Source organism: Podarcis bocagei, assembly GCF_964188305.1.
Source record: "Podarcis bocagei genome assembly, chromosome: 3".
NCBI classification, from domain to species: domain Eukaryota; kingdom Metazoa; phylum Chordata; class Lepidosauria; order Squamata; family Lacertidae; genus Podarcis; species Podarcis bocagei.
In genome coordinates, this window is record NC_138127.1 from 109399483 (window position 1) to 109414009 (window position 14527).

The window sequence follows — 14527 nt, forward strand, 5'->3', positions numbered from 1 at the left end:
ATTAACCTTATTACCAAAACCACTTATTTCCATTCCAACATCATTTTAACATTCATTAATTTTACAGTATTTCTGCAAAAAGTCTTTAAATTTCTTCCAATCTTCTTCCACCAACTCTTCTCCCTGGTCTCGGATTCTGCAATCATTTCCGCCAATTCCATATAGTCCGTCACCTTCATCTGCCCTCCATGAATTTATCTAAAGCGTGTTCTCCGTAACAGAGAAAACGTGTTGTGGTGGGGGCCTAAAGACCACCCCACTGTTGTTGTGGCTAATATTTGGCCAGGAGCTGTGATTGGGCAAAAGTGTGTTTCTGGGGAGTTTGTTATGTTGCAAACTGGTGGGAGGGGTCAGAGGGCTTAAATACAGGGGCTTCCTCTTGGGCTGCGTGCATCGGATCACCCTCCCTGAAAAGGGGGAGTTCATTGTCCTCTGTCCTTGCTATGCCTGCCATGGGGTCGTCTGCTTTGAGGCAGGGGCCTGGTAGGAATTTTGTCCATTTGGCTGATTGGCTGTTGCCATTTGGTTTCTGCCTACTGCGTAGCAAATCGCCACAACTTGTAAGGTTGGCGGTTAGGCATTGGTTAAAATTGGTTGGTGGAGGGGTAAGTGCCTACCCCTCCAATGGTGGTGCGGAAAGGGAATTCCATTAAAGGAATCCAGGGGCTTGCCATCCCTTTCGTCCTAGTCCCTGGCATCGGACTTGGGCCGTGCAAGCCCCAGGGGGCATGAGGGTGAGAAGTGAGGGACTGATGCCCAGCTTCATTTCTCCCCAATATTGTTTTCCCTGACTGGCTTCCGCTGGAATCCGGAAGTCAGTTCTGTCCCTGGGCGTGGGGACAGATAGTCGTAACCAATGCCTAAGCAACCACTCAAGTGTGTGTATTTAAATAAAGTTGTGGCCAAATTCATGCCAAAAACCTTAAACAAAAATTGATGTGTGTGGTGTGAGGTATTGGGGTGGCTCGGGGACCTTGATGCACAATCCTCTTTTAAAGCTATCTATGATGTTGGCCATCACTGCCTCCGGTGGCAGGGAGTTCCATAGTCTAACACATGCTGCGTGAAGCAGGGCTTCCTTTGATCTGTCCTGAATCTTTGAACATTCAGCTTCACTGAATATTCATGAGTTTTAGTGTTATGAGGAAGGAGGGAAAGATTGTCTGCTTTCTCCACGCCACGCTCAATTTTATAAACTTCTACCACGCCGACTCTTTCTTGCCTTCCCTTTAAGTTAAAAAGTCCTAAATGCTGCAACCTTTCTTCACTGCCAGCTGCACGTTCACTGAAGGTTTATTTATTTACAGGATTTATCGACCGCCCTCCAGCACTTCCTCCCAGGAGAACAGGCAGGTATAAGAACAAAGCAATACAATAAAATTCAGCAGGGCCTCCGCTGAGTAAACCAGATGGACCACAAGAAGGCAATCAAAGCCGGCTGTGTGCAATGTTGGAATATCTGGGCAGATAAAAAGGGAGATTTCAGATGGAGCAGGAATTGTTCGTCCAACATTTTTGCAACGACACTGCCATCTGGCGGTTGCTATCCTGCGCTTTCCAGTGCAAATTTCTTTTCACATAGGACATTTGGGTTCACTAGATGGTGATGTGGTCTAGCCTGTCAAGCGCAAACTTTGTGCAAACAAATCTGGATCAGGGCTGCACCTAGAGGCAAGCACAGGTCATCTGGAAATCCGCTCCACTTACCTGTGGGGAGGAGTTGCGGTGGACCGCTTGGCCACCACCTCTCCTCCGGGGGCGGGGGGCAAAGTCCCCCATTGCCTGGGGGATCCTGACCACGTCAGTGCCAGCTGGCCAATCCGGTGGCTAGGGGGGCGTGACCAGGAGCAATTTAAACACTGGCGTGAGCCGGAGATCTTCCACTTGGCTTGCTGCTATAAACTAAGCCAATACCGCTCACGGTCTGTAATCAATAAAGTTGTGGCCAAAATTTGCCCAATAACATTAACCTAATATCTGTGTCCTGGTGTCTTATTCTTTGTGAGGGGGTGGTTGCGGGGTCTCGACACGCAACTAGAAACATCTCAGAGTGGGCACAGGGCAAGGCTTGGCTGGCAAGGGCGTTCCACCCACTAGGTGTCACAGCCAAGAAGACTCCCTACACACACACACACTGCCCAACCTCAGATGGTGGTGGGACTTGGAGGATGGCCTCGGGTGAAGGTGGTAAGGCTTGGCCGGGCTCAAGGGGTTGCTTTCTCACCTCTGTTGGGACGGACGATGAGAGAGGTGTCCAACCCCCCCTGCAGCCTGCAGTAGCCATCGATCAAGTCCGCCATGTTTTCCGCCTCGGCAAGAGAGGCTGTTTTGATCGCCAAAGACTGCAAAGCAAAACATAATAATGAGAGGGTGTCTGTTTGTCAGCCTAGGGGAGAAGACCAAAGAGTCCATGGACTGTGGCTAGAGTTTTCCAGATCAGTGACAGCACCAGGCATGGTTTATAATCAGGAATTGTGGGAGTTTTACACCAGCAACTGCTAGAGGGCACCAGATTGCCCATCTCAATCTCTCTCCTTGAACAGAGAGAGGTAGATAAGGACGCATCTGCCCACGTTGTCATCCTCACTTTCTCATCCTTCCATTTTTGTTGTCATAATAATAATCATAACAATATTTTATTATTTATACCCCGCCCATCTCGCTGGGTTTCCCCAGTCACTCTGGGCAGCTTCCAACAAAACACTAAAATACAATAACCTATTAAACATTAAAAGTTTCCCTAAACAGGGCTGCCTTCAGATGTCTTCTAAAAGTTTGGTAGTTGTTTTTCTCTTTGACATCTGCTGGGAGGGCGTTCCACAGGGCGGGCGCCACTACCGAGAAGGCCCTCTGCCTGGTTCCCTGTAACCTCACTTCTCACAGGGAGGGAACCGCCAGAAGGCCCTCGGAGCTGGACCTCAGTGAATGGGCAGAATACATTTGTCGTGCCACATTTCCACAACAGTTTTAAATGTTTGATGTTTTATTGTGCTTTGAATTCTGTTGGGAGCCACCCAGAGTGGCTGGGGAATAAATTAATAATAATAACAATAATAATAATAATATATAATGAATTTCCGCATTATTGCCCCAATGCCTCCTCCTTCCTTCTTACCTGGGGGTTCCCCGTCAGCCCCAGCTGCAAGAGAGCTTTTCCTTCCTCTGCGGCGGAACACTTTATGGATTTGATGTGCTTGAACTCGGCCAGGCAGGTGGGCTGCAGTGAGTCATAAACAAACAAAGGAGTTTTCATTTGCAACAGCGATCAATGAAGTCTGGGTGGGTGGGTGGGTGCTGTGCAATGGATGAGCCTGGCAGAACATCGGCACCCTGACTCATGCCCACCCATCCTCGCTTCTAAATCCTGCAGATGAAAATTTACTGTGCGTCCTACATATGACTACAAAGTCCTGCTGCATTCGCAGGTGCTTATTCCCAGGTAAAAGTGGGCACAGTGTGATAGCCTGAGGCTCTGCGGTGAAGCCCCCAAAATCAACCCACACAGCGTACTTGACAATGTGTTTTGCTCGCTAGCTCTTTCCTCTGGCAGAAGCCAAGCTGCTGGGTCAAATGCAGAGGTTGTATCTGACTAAGGCACGCTCAGAGAAGACTCATTCAAATCAGTTTTTAACTTAAGGTAAGAGGGGATGCGAGTGGCGTTGTGGGTTAAACCACAGAGCCTAGGACCTGCCAATCAGAAGGTCGGTGGTTCGAATCCCCGCGACGGGGTGAGCTCCCATTGCTCGGTCCCTGCTCCTGCCAACCTAGCAGTTCGAAAGCACGTCAAAGCGCAAGTAGATAAATAGGTGCCGCTCCGGCGGGAAGGTAAACGGCGTTTCCGTGCGCTGGTTCGCCAGAAGCGGCTTAGTCATGCTGGCCACATGACCCGGAAGCTGTATGCCAGCTCCCTCGGCCAGCAAAGCGAGATGAGCGCTGCAACCCCAGAGTCAGACACGACTGGACCTAATGGTCAGGGGTCCCTTACCTTTACCTTTTTAAGAGGTCAAGTACCCCTGGACGGTTACATCCAGTCAAAGGCGGCTATGGGGTTGCGGCGCTCATCTCGCTTTCAGGTCGAGGGAGCCGGCATTTGACCACAGACAGCTTTCCGGGTCCTGTGGCCAGCATGATTGAAAACTGCTTCTGGCACAACAGAACACTGACGGAAACCAGAGCGCACGGAAACACCGTTTACCTTCCCGCTAGAGTGACACCTATTTATCTACTTGCACTTCGACATGCTTTCGAACTGCTAGGTTGGCAGGAGCTGGGACAGAGCAAAGGGAACTCATCCCGTCGCAAGGATTCAAACTGCTGACCTTCTGATCAGCAAGCCCAAGGCTCTGTGGTTTAGACCACAGCGCCACCCGCATTGACTAAGGCACGCTCAGAGAAGACTCATTAAATCAGTTAATAACTTAACATCTGTTGATTTCAACAGCGGATGAGTTAGGGGTGCCTTTGCAAGACCTGAGGTAAATAAGGCAGGCTTTCCACATCTGTGCTGCTGGAGGCTAGTCACATATAGCATGCATTCTTTTACTTTTCTTTACTTTTCTTCTTTTCTTTCTTTCATTTAATTCCCACCATCCCTAGCTAACAGGACCAGTGGTCAGGCATGATGGGAATTGTAGTCCCAAAACATCTGGAGGGCCGAGTTTGCCTATGCCTGATTTATAGCATGCATTCTGACTCTCACGGAGCCAGGCCACAAAGCAAAACCACAAAGAGGCATCACACAGGGATGCTGAAGAGTGCGTGAAAACGCCTTTTCCTCGGTGCATTTAAGAAAGAAGAAGAAGAAGAGTTTGGATTTGATATCCCGCTTTATCACTACGCGAAGGAGTCTCAAAGCGGAATCTTTCCCTTCCTCCCCCACAACAAACACTCTGTGAGGTGAGTGGGGCTGAGAGACTTCAGAGAAGTGTGACTGGCCCAAGGTCACCCAGCAGCTGCAGGTGGAGGAGCGGAGACACGAACCCGGTTCACCAGATTACGAGACTACCGCTCTTAACCACTACACCACACTGGCTCTCAAATGCCTTACCTTTGCTTCTTTGCTGGTCATTTGTCGGATGCCCTTTGGCCCGATCACCAGGTCTACTGTGATGCTCCATCCTTGCTGGAAAAGGGAAAAGAGAGGAAAGTCATTTTGGGGTGCTCTCCTGATGCTCACGAACTCTGGTCAAGTGTCCCGCATTGATAACGAAATGGAATTTGGGCTCAGACTCCCATAATTCCCTTCGGCAGTCCTGTTAGGTTTAGGAGTTTCAGAATTCCAGGACATTAATGATCGGTTTTTGCACATGAATTCTTCACATTATTTTTTTTGTAAACACATTTATAACAGCAAAAAAGAAAGGAAATAAGCTGGTAACTACAGTACAAAAACAAGGTAAGTTCACAACCATGAGAGAAGTCTCTAAGTTGGTCAAGGGAGACATGGACCCCAAAAGGTTGAAAACCTCTGCCTTAAGGTGAAGGGCAGGTGATAAATTCTAATAATAATAGCCTCACAATTTATCAACAAATAATCCCGTTTTTTAAGGAGTATGATGCAAAACTGAATTTAAAACCGAAAGACCAAAGCTCAAAACTGCAGTTTTGCAATGAAAGCAACTGCCGAGGTTTTGCGGATTTGAAATTTGATTCCGCTCCAGTCTCATCAAGAGCGTAGGCTGTGCTTTGGCTCTTAAGCATCGCTTGGATGTCAAACTAAGAGAGAAATTTGGTGGAAGAGAGGCAGGGCGCATAAACCTCAATCTACTCTGCGCCCAGTGGTTTCTGAATCCATGTGCACACAATGTTGGGCACAACCCACATGTATCTCATAGCTCCTTAAGAAATGCCGTATTTTAATACGCTTCCCCCCCCCAACCGAGATTTGTCTGGTCTGATTTGATCAGCATAAGCCTGAGAGGTGACATGATAGCCATCTGAAGATATCTGGAAGAGAGAGCAAGCTTGTTTTCTCCTGTTCTGGAAGGTAGGACCCGAACCAATGGATTCAAATGACAAGGAAGGAAATTCCAATTAAATATCAGGAAGAACTTTAGGACAGTAAGAGCTGTTCATGTGGTGGACTCTCCTTCCATAGAGGATGTAAAGTAGAGGCTGGGTGGCCATCTGTCAGCGATGCTTTAGCTGAGATTTTTGCATTGCAGGGGGTTGGACTACATGACCCACGGGTCCCTGCCAATTCTATGATTCTAAGACACATGGAGACATGGTTAATTGGAGAGGAAATTCAGAAAAAAAGATGTAAATATGTTTATGTATGGCACAACGGCTGCAAGAATACTCCTGGCCCAGAAATGGAAGCAGCAGGAACTTCCTACATTGGAAGAATGGCAAATAAGGATGGTAGAATACGTAGAGATGGCAAAGCTGATGGGGAGATGATTGGTTTCAGAAGCAAATTTATACTTTATATGAAAGAAAATTGTAAACATCTGAAAACGTTTGTAGGTTTGAGATGAAATGCTTTGCAATGTGAAAATAAGGAGCTGATTTACATATAAAGAAGTGATTTAAAATCCTGGTGCCTAAGTATTGGAAAGGGAATCAGTTATTCAATAGGGGAGACTAGTTATGTAAACTTGCCGAATATTCAGACTTAGCCAAATTGACAAATATAATAAGACAAAAGCCAAAAAATGAAGTGAAAAAAGAATGGGAGTGCCTAAATGAATACCTTAAAAGCCAAGGTTCGAGGACAGAAATCTGGCTGAGTCTGGAATAACCTTGCGAAGTGAAAGGATAAGAAAGAGGGATTTATGTCTAGATGCTAGGATAGAGATGATAAGGAAAACAGGAAGACACAATGAGAGGTAAAGGAGGTGCTGTGGGATTGGTGGAAGTCAATGTTTGTTTTTCTTTTTAGTGTTTATATTATTAATTTGTAAGATATGGTTATTTTTTTAATGCTGGTTTTTGTGTTTTTTGTATTTTTTTGATATCTTTTAATAAAATTTATATATAAAAAAATATAAGGAGGTGTTTTTTAAAAGATGTAAGGTAAAAAAGTGGCTATAGATAGAAATGCAAAGAATTTATTAAAAGATGTTTGGAAGTCAGAAAGAGGGAGGGAAGGAAGTCGACGCTCTGTCTGAGCAATGTTTTATGTTATAGATTTGTGTAATGAAATGTAATCAAATATGGAAAACTCAATAAAAATTATTATAAAGAGACATCCACAGATGCCCACTCTCAGTGCACCGATGTGCACAGACAAATGGGCATCTCAAAAACCCATACACCTGCACTGATGCAATCAGCAAACATGATGTGAGACATGTTATGTACTGAGTTGAATAGGATCCAAAATGTAGCAGTCTGACTGGTCCTAGAATAATAGGATTCAGAAGGCAGCAGTCTGATTGGTCCTAGAACAATAGGACCCAGAATGCAGCAGTCTGACTGGTCCTAGAACAATAGGACCCAGAATGCAGCAGTCTGATTGGTCCTAGAACAATAGGATTCAGAATGCAGCAGTCTGACTGGTCCTAGAACAATAGGACCCAGAATGCAGCAGTCTGATTGGTCCTAGAACAATAGGATCCAAAATGTAGCAGTCTGACTGGTCCTAGAACAATTGGACCCAGAATGCAGCAGTCTGATTGGTCCACAGGAGCCACCCAATCTAGCTCCAGGTGGAAGTGGATCCGCAACCTGATTGGCCTACAGGAGAATCCCGGAATTAGCCAATCACGTGGGGCCCACTGTGTAAATAATGTATATAAAGCAGACATTCTGGGGGAACTTCCATTCCTCCTCACCACTATGAGCTGAATAAAGAGCATGAAATCCACTCTCGACTCCGAGTATATTTCAAGACACATGGGGAGAAAACAGAGCCATAGCCCGGCTTGAAGGAAGGTTGGAAGAGGCAACTGGACACTCACAATCAGGTCGCAGCGGTAGCTCTCCTGGTCAATGTTGGCGATGGTGGACAGAGTGCTGAGGAACTTCAAGATGCACTCGTCTTCCCGCAGAAGCGCATACTGCTGGAAAGTCTGCTGGATCATCTTGCGGAACTGCTTGGGCTGCGGGGAGCAAAGCAGAGAAGGAGAACGGTTTGTTGTTGTTGTTTGGTTAAATAGTTTTTATTAATTTTCCAATAAAAAACATCCAATTAACACATCAAATCATAATCCAATAAAAACAAAAAGCTAAAATAAAAAAAAGATAAATTATATGATTTCTGACATGATTGAGAACTGCAGAGCCAGAGACAAAGAAGTTTAGAGTGTGAAAAATCGAGATTTGGAAATAACGACGAGAGGCAGGATTGAGATTTGGAGATATGCTTCAAGGTCCAGACTATGGGAAGTCCCAAAAATTACTAATTGCAATTTAGAACGGTTTGTTGTTTTGATAAATATTTTTCTTTTTCAGGATCTCTGCACCAGTTCGTCCCACGGTTTCTAAGCAGCCTACAATCCGGTTGCAAAGGAGATACAGGAAAGGTGAAGCCTGTTAAAACGAACCGTGAAACCTTCTAGTTTTCCTAAGTCAAAGAAGCGGCACTAACAGAGGACAGGATTAATGTGGTGCTTCTTAGCCACTGCCAGAGTTATTTGTCAAAAATAGGAGAAAAAAGAGGTCATCCTCTCTGAGAGAATGGATGTGGGACATAGTATGCATGGTGAAGTTTATATGCACTGGCTCCCGGAGTACAGGGTCAGGTTTAAGGTGCTGGTTTTGACCTTTGAAGCCCTTTGTGGCTTCGGGCCCTCGCATTTATGGGACCGCCTCTCCTGGTCTCCCCCGCAGAGGACCTTAAGGTCCATGAATAACCATAGTTTAGAGGTCCCAGGCCCTAAAGAAGTCAGACTATCCTCCACCAGGGCCAGGGCCTTCTCAGTGATGGCTCCGACCTGGTGGAATGCTCTGTCCCATGAGACCAGGGCCCTGCAGGATTTAACTTCCTTCCGTCAGGCCTGTAAGTCAGAGCTATTCCGCCTGGCCTTTAATCTGAATTCAGCCTGATCTTTTATTTCCCTTCTCTTCCCTCCTCTTTTATGAAGATCACCCGCTCTGGGACCCCACAGCTAATTCTCCCCTGGGCTCCTCGCTGGCCCAAGTAGGACCAATTCAGCCAGCTAGCCCAGGGGATTATCTAATGCTTATTAGATGGATTTTCCCTCAGTTGATTTCTGAACTTTGAATTTTATTGTTATTCATGTTTTTATACTGTATTTTATGCTGCTTTTAGAATTAAGTGTTTTAAATTTGTTGTTAGCCACCCTGAGGCCAGTTTTTGAACTGGGAAGGGCAGGGTATAAATGAAATATTATTATTATTATTATTATTATTATTATTATTATTATTATTATTATTATTATTATTATTATTACAGTGAGAACCAGAGAGGGCAGACCACAAGATAGTGTATCAAGAAATTGAGGGCTGTTGGTTTTTATCATGTACTGGAGTAATAACAGATAGGTAGCCGTGTTGGTCTGCCATAGTCAAAATAAAAAAATTCCTTCCAGTAGCACCTTAAAGACCAACTAAGTTAGTTCTTGGCATGAGCTTTTGTGTGCATGCACACTTCTTCAGATACACTGAAACAGAAGTTGCCAGATCCTTCTATATAGTGAGAAGGTGGGGAGGGGTATTACTCAGAAGGGTGGTGGGAATGGGAGATTGGCAGATAGCTGAGATGAGCCTGTTGACGACTCTTAATGACTGTAATAGGTCTTACCTGAAATAGACTGGAAAGAGAAGCTGCTCAATTGCAACTCATTACCAAACTTAAAACCATGGAGAGACCTGGTCTGAACAAAGACATTGGATTCTTATCTCATTATACATGACTAAGCCATTTCTCACCTTCTCACCCCTTGCCTTTTCCTGTAAGACCTATTCAGTGCCGTAGCGTGGGTTGTCAGCACCCAGGGCAAGGCAAGTAATTTGCGCCCCCTAACCCGTGGATTTGCGCCCCCTAACCCTAACCCCCAGATGTTGCGCCCGGTGCGGCCGGCCCCCCCTGCACCCCCCACGCTACGCCACTGGACCTATTGCAGTCGTTAAGAGTCGTCAACAGGCTCATCTCAGCTATCTGCCAATCTCCCATTCCCACCACCCTTCTGAGTAATACCCCTCCCCACCTTCTCACTATATAGAAGGATCTGGCAACTTCTGTTTCAGTGTATCTGAAGAAGTGTGCATGCACACGAAAGCTCATACCAAGAACTAACTTAGTTGGTATTTAAGGTGCTACTGGAAGGAATTTTTTTATTTTGGAGTAATAACGTACAGGATAATGCAAACCCGCTTGCATTACCCTGAACCATGTGATATTAATTTATTACTTTTGACATTGGTATGGAATTCTGCTCCTATACACTCAGTTCTAGATAGCACTTTGCACTTTGCATTTGCCATTTGTTATGATAGAAATAAATAAATAAATACATGTTTTAAAAAAATCTCAAAAAAACTAACCAACCGTAAATTCAGAAAATTGGAACAAGCCTGCCAAAATGAAAAGGTCTTCCTCATTGGGTACTAGATGTTAAACAGGGAGGGGGTCCGTCTGATCCCAAATGGGAGGGCATAGCTTCTGCTGGACACATAGAGACCACTAGCAGGTAAAGGTAAAGGTAAAGGGACCCCTGACCATTAGGTCCAGTCGTGGCCGACTCTGGTGTTGCGGCACTCATCTCGCTTTACTGGCCGAGGGAGCCGGTGTACAGCTTCCGGGTCATGTGGCCAGCAGGACTAAGCCGCTTCTGGCGAACCAGAGCAGCGCACGGAAACGCCGTTTACCTTCCCGTCGGAGCGGTACCTACTTATCTACTTGCACTTTGACGTGCTTTTGAGCTGCTAGGTTGGCAGGAGCTGGGACCGAGCAACGGGAGCTCACCCCGTCACGGGGATTCGAACCGCCGACCTTCTGATCAGCAAGTCCTAGGCTCTGGGCTATGATCTAAGGGGTCAGGTGGTCCCTAAGGTATCCTGCACTCAAGTAGTTACAGGCTGTGTAATTTTAGGCAAGAACTTGGCTCAGTAACCTATGGGCAGCACAGTGGCTGTGTTGGTAGGGGCTGACGTAGTCCCAAACTTCTGGAAGGTACCCATTTGGCAAAGGCTGGGTGAAATGTGAAGCCATCATGAAGCTTGGGGAGACTAAGAGAATGCAACATCTCACAAGGGCTTTCCTCTCCGCTTAGTCCCCCAAAAGCTAATATGCATCCCAGACACTTGGGAGATTGAGGGCTGTCCTTCCTTGGAGGTTTTGAAGCAGAGGTTGGCTGGCCATCTGGCATGGATGCTTTGGCTGTCTTGGACTGGATGAGCCTCAGGCCCTTTCCAATGAGTCTGTGAACATTTTTGACATCCAAGGCACTTCTCACCTTCAGATTCTCCTGCATCTGCCTTGGGAAGAACAGATCGAGACCCACTTCCTTCCTGGGAAAGAGAAAGCAGAGAGGGCTTGTTATGTACTGAGTTGAATAGGATTCAGAATGCAGCACTCTGATTGGTCCTAGAACAATAGAATTCAGAATGCAGCAGTCTGATTGGTCCACAGGAGCCACCCAATCCAGCTCCAGGTGGAAGTGAATCTGCAACCTGATTGGCCTACAGGAGAATCACGGAATTAGCAAATCACATGGGGCCCATTGTGTAAATAATGTATATAAAGCAGACATTTTGGGCGAACTTCTATTCCTCACTTCTAAAGGTAAAGGGACCCCTGACCGTTAGGTCCAGTCGTGACCGACTCTGGAGTTGCGTCGCTCATCTCGCTTTATTGACCGAGGGAGCCAGCGTACAGCTTCCGGGTCATGTGGCCAGCATGACTAAGCTGCTTCTGGCGAACCAGAGCAGCGCACGGAAACGCCGTTTACCTTCCCGCCGAAGCGGTACCTATTTATCTACTTGCACTTTGATGTGCTTTCGAACTGCTAGGTTGGCAGGTGCTGGGACCAAGCAATGGGAGCTCACTCCGTCGCGGGGATTCGAACCGCCGACTTTCTGATCAGCAAGCCCTAGGCTCAGTGGTTTAACCCACAGCGCCACCCGCGTCCCTAAATTAGAGGTATTGCCTCTCAAATAACCCAGTTATCCAAAGATTTCCACAGTTTATCAGTTAATAACAAGCAGGCACTAACAGAACACCTAAGTACCAAAGTGAAATGGCGACAACAAGGGCAGACCCCTAAGCTCGACACAGAATGTGCAGAGGCTCTTAAAACAAACTCTTCTTATTTAATCTTCCAACCAAAAAAGTTCTGCATGACAATTTGTGGAAGGCCAGATCAAACTCCTAACTGGAAAGGTGCCCAGCATTCCAAATGACATTTATCAGACTTACTTGGACAGAGTAGATGCACCAAGGGCTCGACTTTGTATCTAAAAAATCAAAGAGACCCAAGGAGAAATTGCACGCATGTAAGAATGTTGTCTACTTACTCCAGGAACTCGAAGTTGGATTTCTTGTCCAGAGCGTTGTGAGGCATGTCCTTGTAGAACCTCCTGGGGATGGAGAGAGAGAGATGGTCCAGATTAGACGGGAAAGGGGTGTGCTGGTTGCATCAGTCAGGTGGGTTCAGATTGCAGGGATAACTAACTGGGATTCCTCTGCTGATGGCCCTGAAGCCAAGCCTCCCCTTCCCTTGGTGTTTGTGATCCAGGAGAATTCCAAATCTAGTGCAAAAACCCATTGTGATCTTTTGGGTGCAACGACAGCCGCCAGAATACTGGTGGGTCCAGAGATGGAAAGATGGAAAGGTCCCTACCAGAGAGGAATGGCAAGTTAAACTGATGGGACTACATTGAGATGGCAAAAACGACTGGGAAAATCAGAAACCAGGAAGACCAAGGTTTTAATAAAGACTGGAAGAAATTTATCTTGCATTTGGAAGACCACTGTAAACAGCTGAGCTCTTTAACAGGACTTAAAGAACACTCATGAGCTAACAGAGACCTAAGCTGTAAGAGTTAAATGGAAAATATGGAGGATATAAAATATGCGGCAAGAAATGTTAAATATGGAAACCATGGAAGGGTGGAGGGAGGTCTAAGGGTGCAAGGGAATCTTGTATCAGTCTTTTTCTTTTGTTAATTATACTTGATAAAGGTAAAGGGACCCCTGATCATTAGGTCCAGTCGTGGCCGACTCTGGGGTTGCAGCTCTTATCTCGCTTTATTGGCCAAGGGAGTCGGCGTACAGCTTCCGGGTCATGTGGCCAGCAGGACTAAGCCGCTTCTGGCGAACCAGAGCAACGCACGGAAATGCCGTTTACCTTCCCGCCGGAGCGGTACCTATTTATCTACCTGCACTTTGATGTGCTTTCGAACTGCTAGGTTAGCAGGAGCAGGACTGAGCAACAGGAGCTCATCCCTTCGCGGGGATTCGAACCTCCGACCTTCTGATCGTCAAGTCCTAGGCTCTGTGATTTAACCCACAGAGCCACCTGCGTCCCGCATTATACTTGATAGAGACTGTTAAAAAATACTTGGAAAATTTATATGTGTGTACACACACACACACACACACACACACACACACACACACACAAACTCATTTCCCAAAACACTCCTTTTGTTTTTGATTGTTTTGTTTTTTGCTGTTTGCCACATGGGGCTTCCTGCAGGACGGAAAATAAGTTAGATCTAAGCAAGAATTGCCTGGCATGCTCTGGTCCAGGGGGTCACAAAAAGTCGGACATGACTAAATGACTAAACAACAACAAAGCAAGAAATGAAACTTGCAAATGTGTCATCCACATATTTAAATTTTAAAAAACACTATCAAAATCCTGGGCTGAGTCTTCAAGGGATGGGCTGCCCCAATGGGAGGGTTTGAGCACTGAGGTGGAAGGTGGCCAAAATCAAGCTAGATGCTGGGAAACCTCACATTTTGGCACTGGGGAAAAAAGAGTTTTTGGTGAATATTGTGACATGTGAATTTTGAAAGTCACAAACTCTCCAGAGGGTTTTGCACTCTTGCAGATTCTCCCTGGTGAGCAATGTGGGTCTCCAGTGCTTGGGAGAAGAAAAGGAGTGGCATGGACCCCACATTTCCGAATAATGTTGTGGCTCCCCACATGTGTACTGGCAGAAGCAAAGATCACCAGTGTCGAAGCAATGATTCTTCAACATCAACTTTGTTGGACTGGGCATGTTGTGCGGATGCCTGATGATCATCTTCCAAAGAAACTACTCTTTTCCGAACTTAAAAATGGAAAGCGTAATGCTGGTGGTCAACAAAAGAGGTTTAAAGACTGTCTCAAGGCAAATCTTAAAAAATGTAGTATAAACACCAACAATTGGGAAACACTGGCCTGCGATTGCTCCAATTGGAGAACAGCCTTTACCAAAGGTGTCATGGGCTTTGAAGATGCTCAAACTCAGGAACGTGCTAAGAGGAAGGCACGCTTGGCAAATCCACACCGGGATCAACTCCCACCTGGAAACCAATGTCCCCACTGTGGAAGGACGTGTGGATCCAGAATTGGCCTCCGCAGCCACTTACGGACTCAATGTTAAGACTGTGTTCATGGAAAACAATCTT

The 14527-nt window shown here is 46.2% G+C and overlaps 1 protein-coding gene across 7 annotated transcripts in view; it reads right to left on the minus strand.

The window, feature by feature from the left end:
- PTK2B (protein tyrosine kinase 2 beta) overlaps positions 1 to 14527 on the minus strand; it is a 119793-nt gene that overhangs the window by 37143 nt on the left and 68123 nt on the right. For all 7 annotated transcript variants that reach the window (XM_081188452.1, XM_081188451.1, XM_081188450.1 and 4 more), the window contains 6 exons: positions 12424 to 12486; positions 11364 to 11418; positions 7905 to 8045; positions 5048 to 5122; positions 3116 to 3217; positions 2225 to 2342 (listed from right to left, as the gene is read on the minus strand). In XM_081188452.1, coding sequence (XP_081044578.1) covers positions 2225 to 2342; positions 3116 to 3217; positions 5048 to 5122; positions 7905 to 8045; positions 11364 to 11418; positions 12424 to 12486 — 554 coding nt within the window. The remainder of the gene's footprint in view (positions 1 to 2224; positions 2343 to 3115; positions 3218 to 5047; positions 5123 to 7904; positions 8046 to 11363; positions 11419 to 12423; positions 12487 to 14527) is intronic.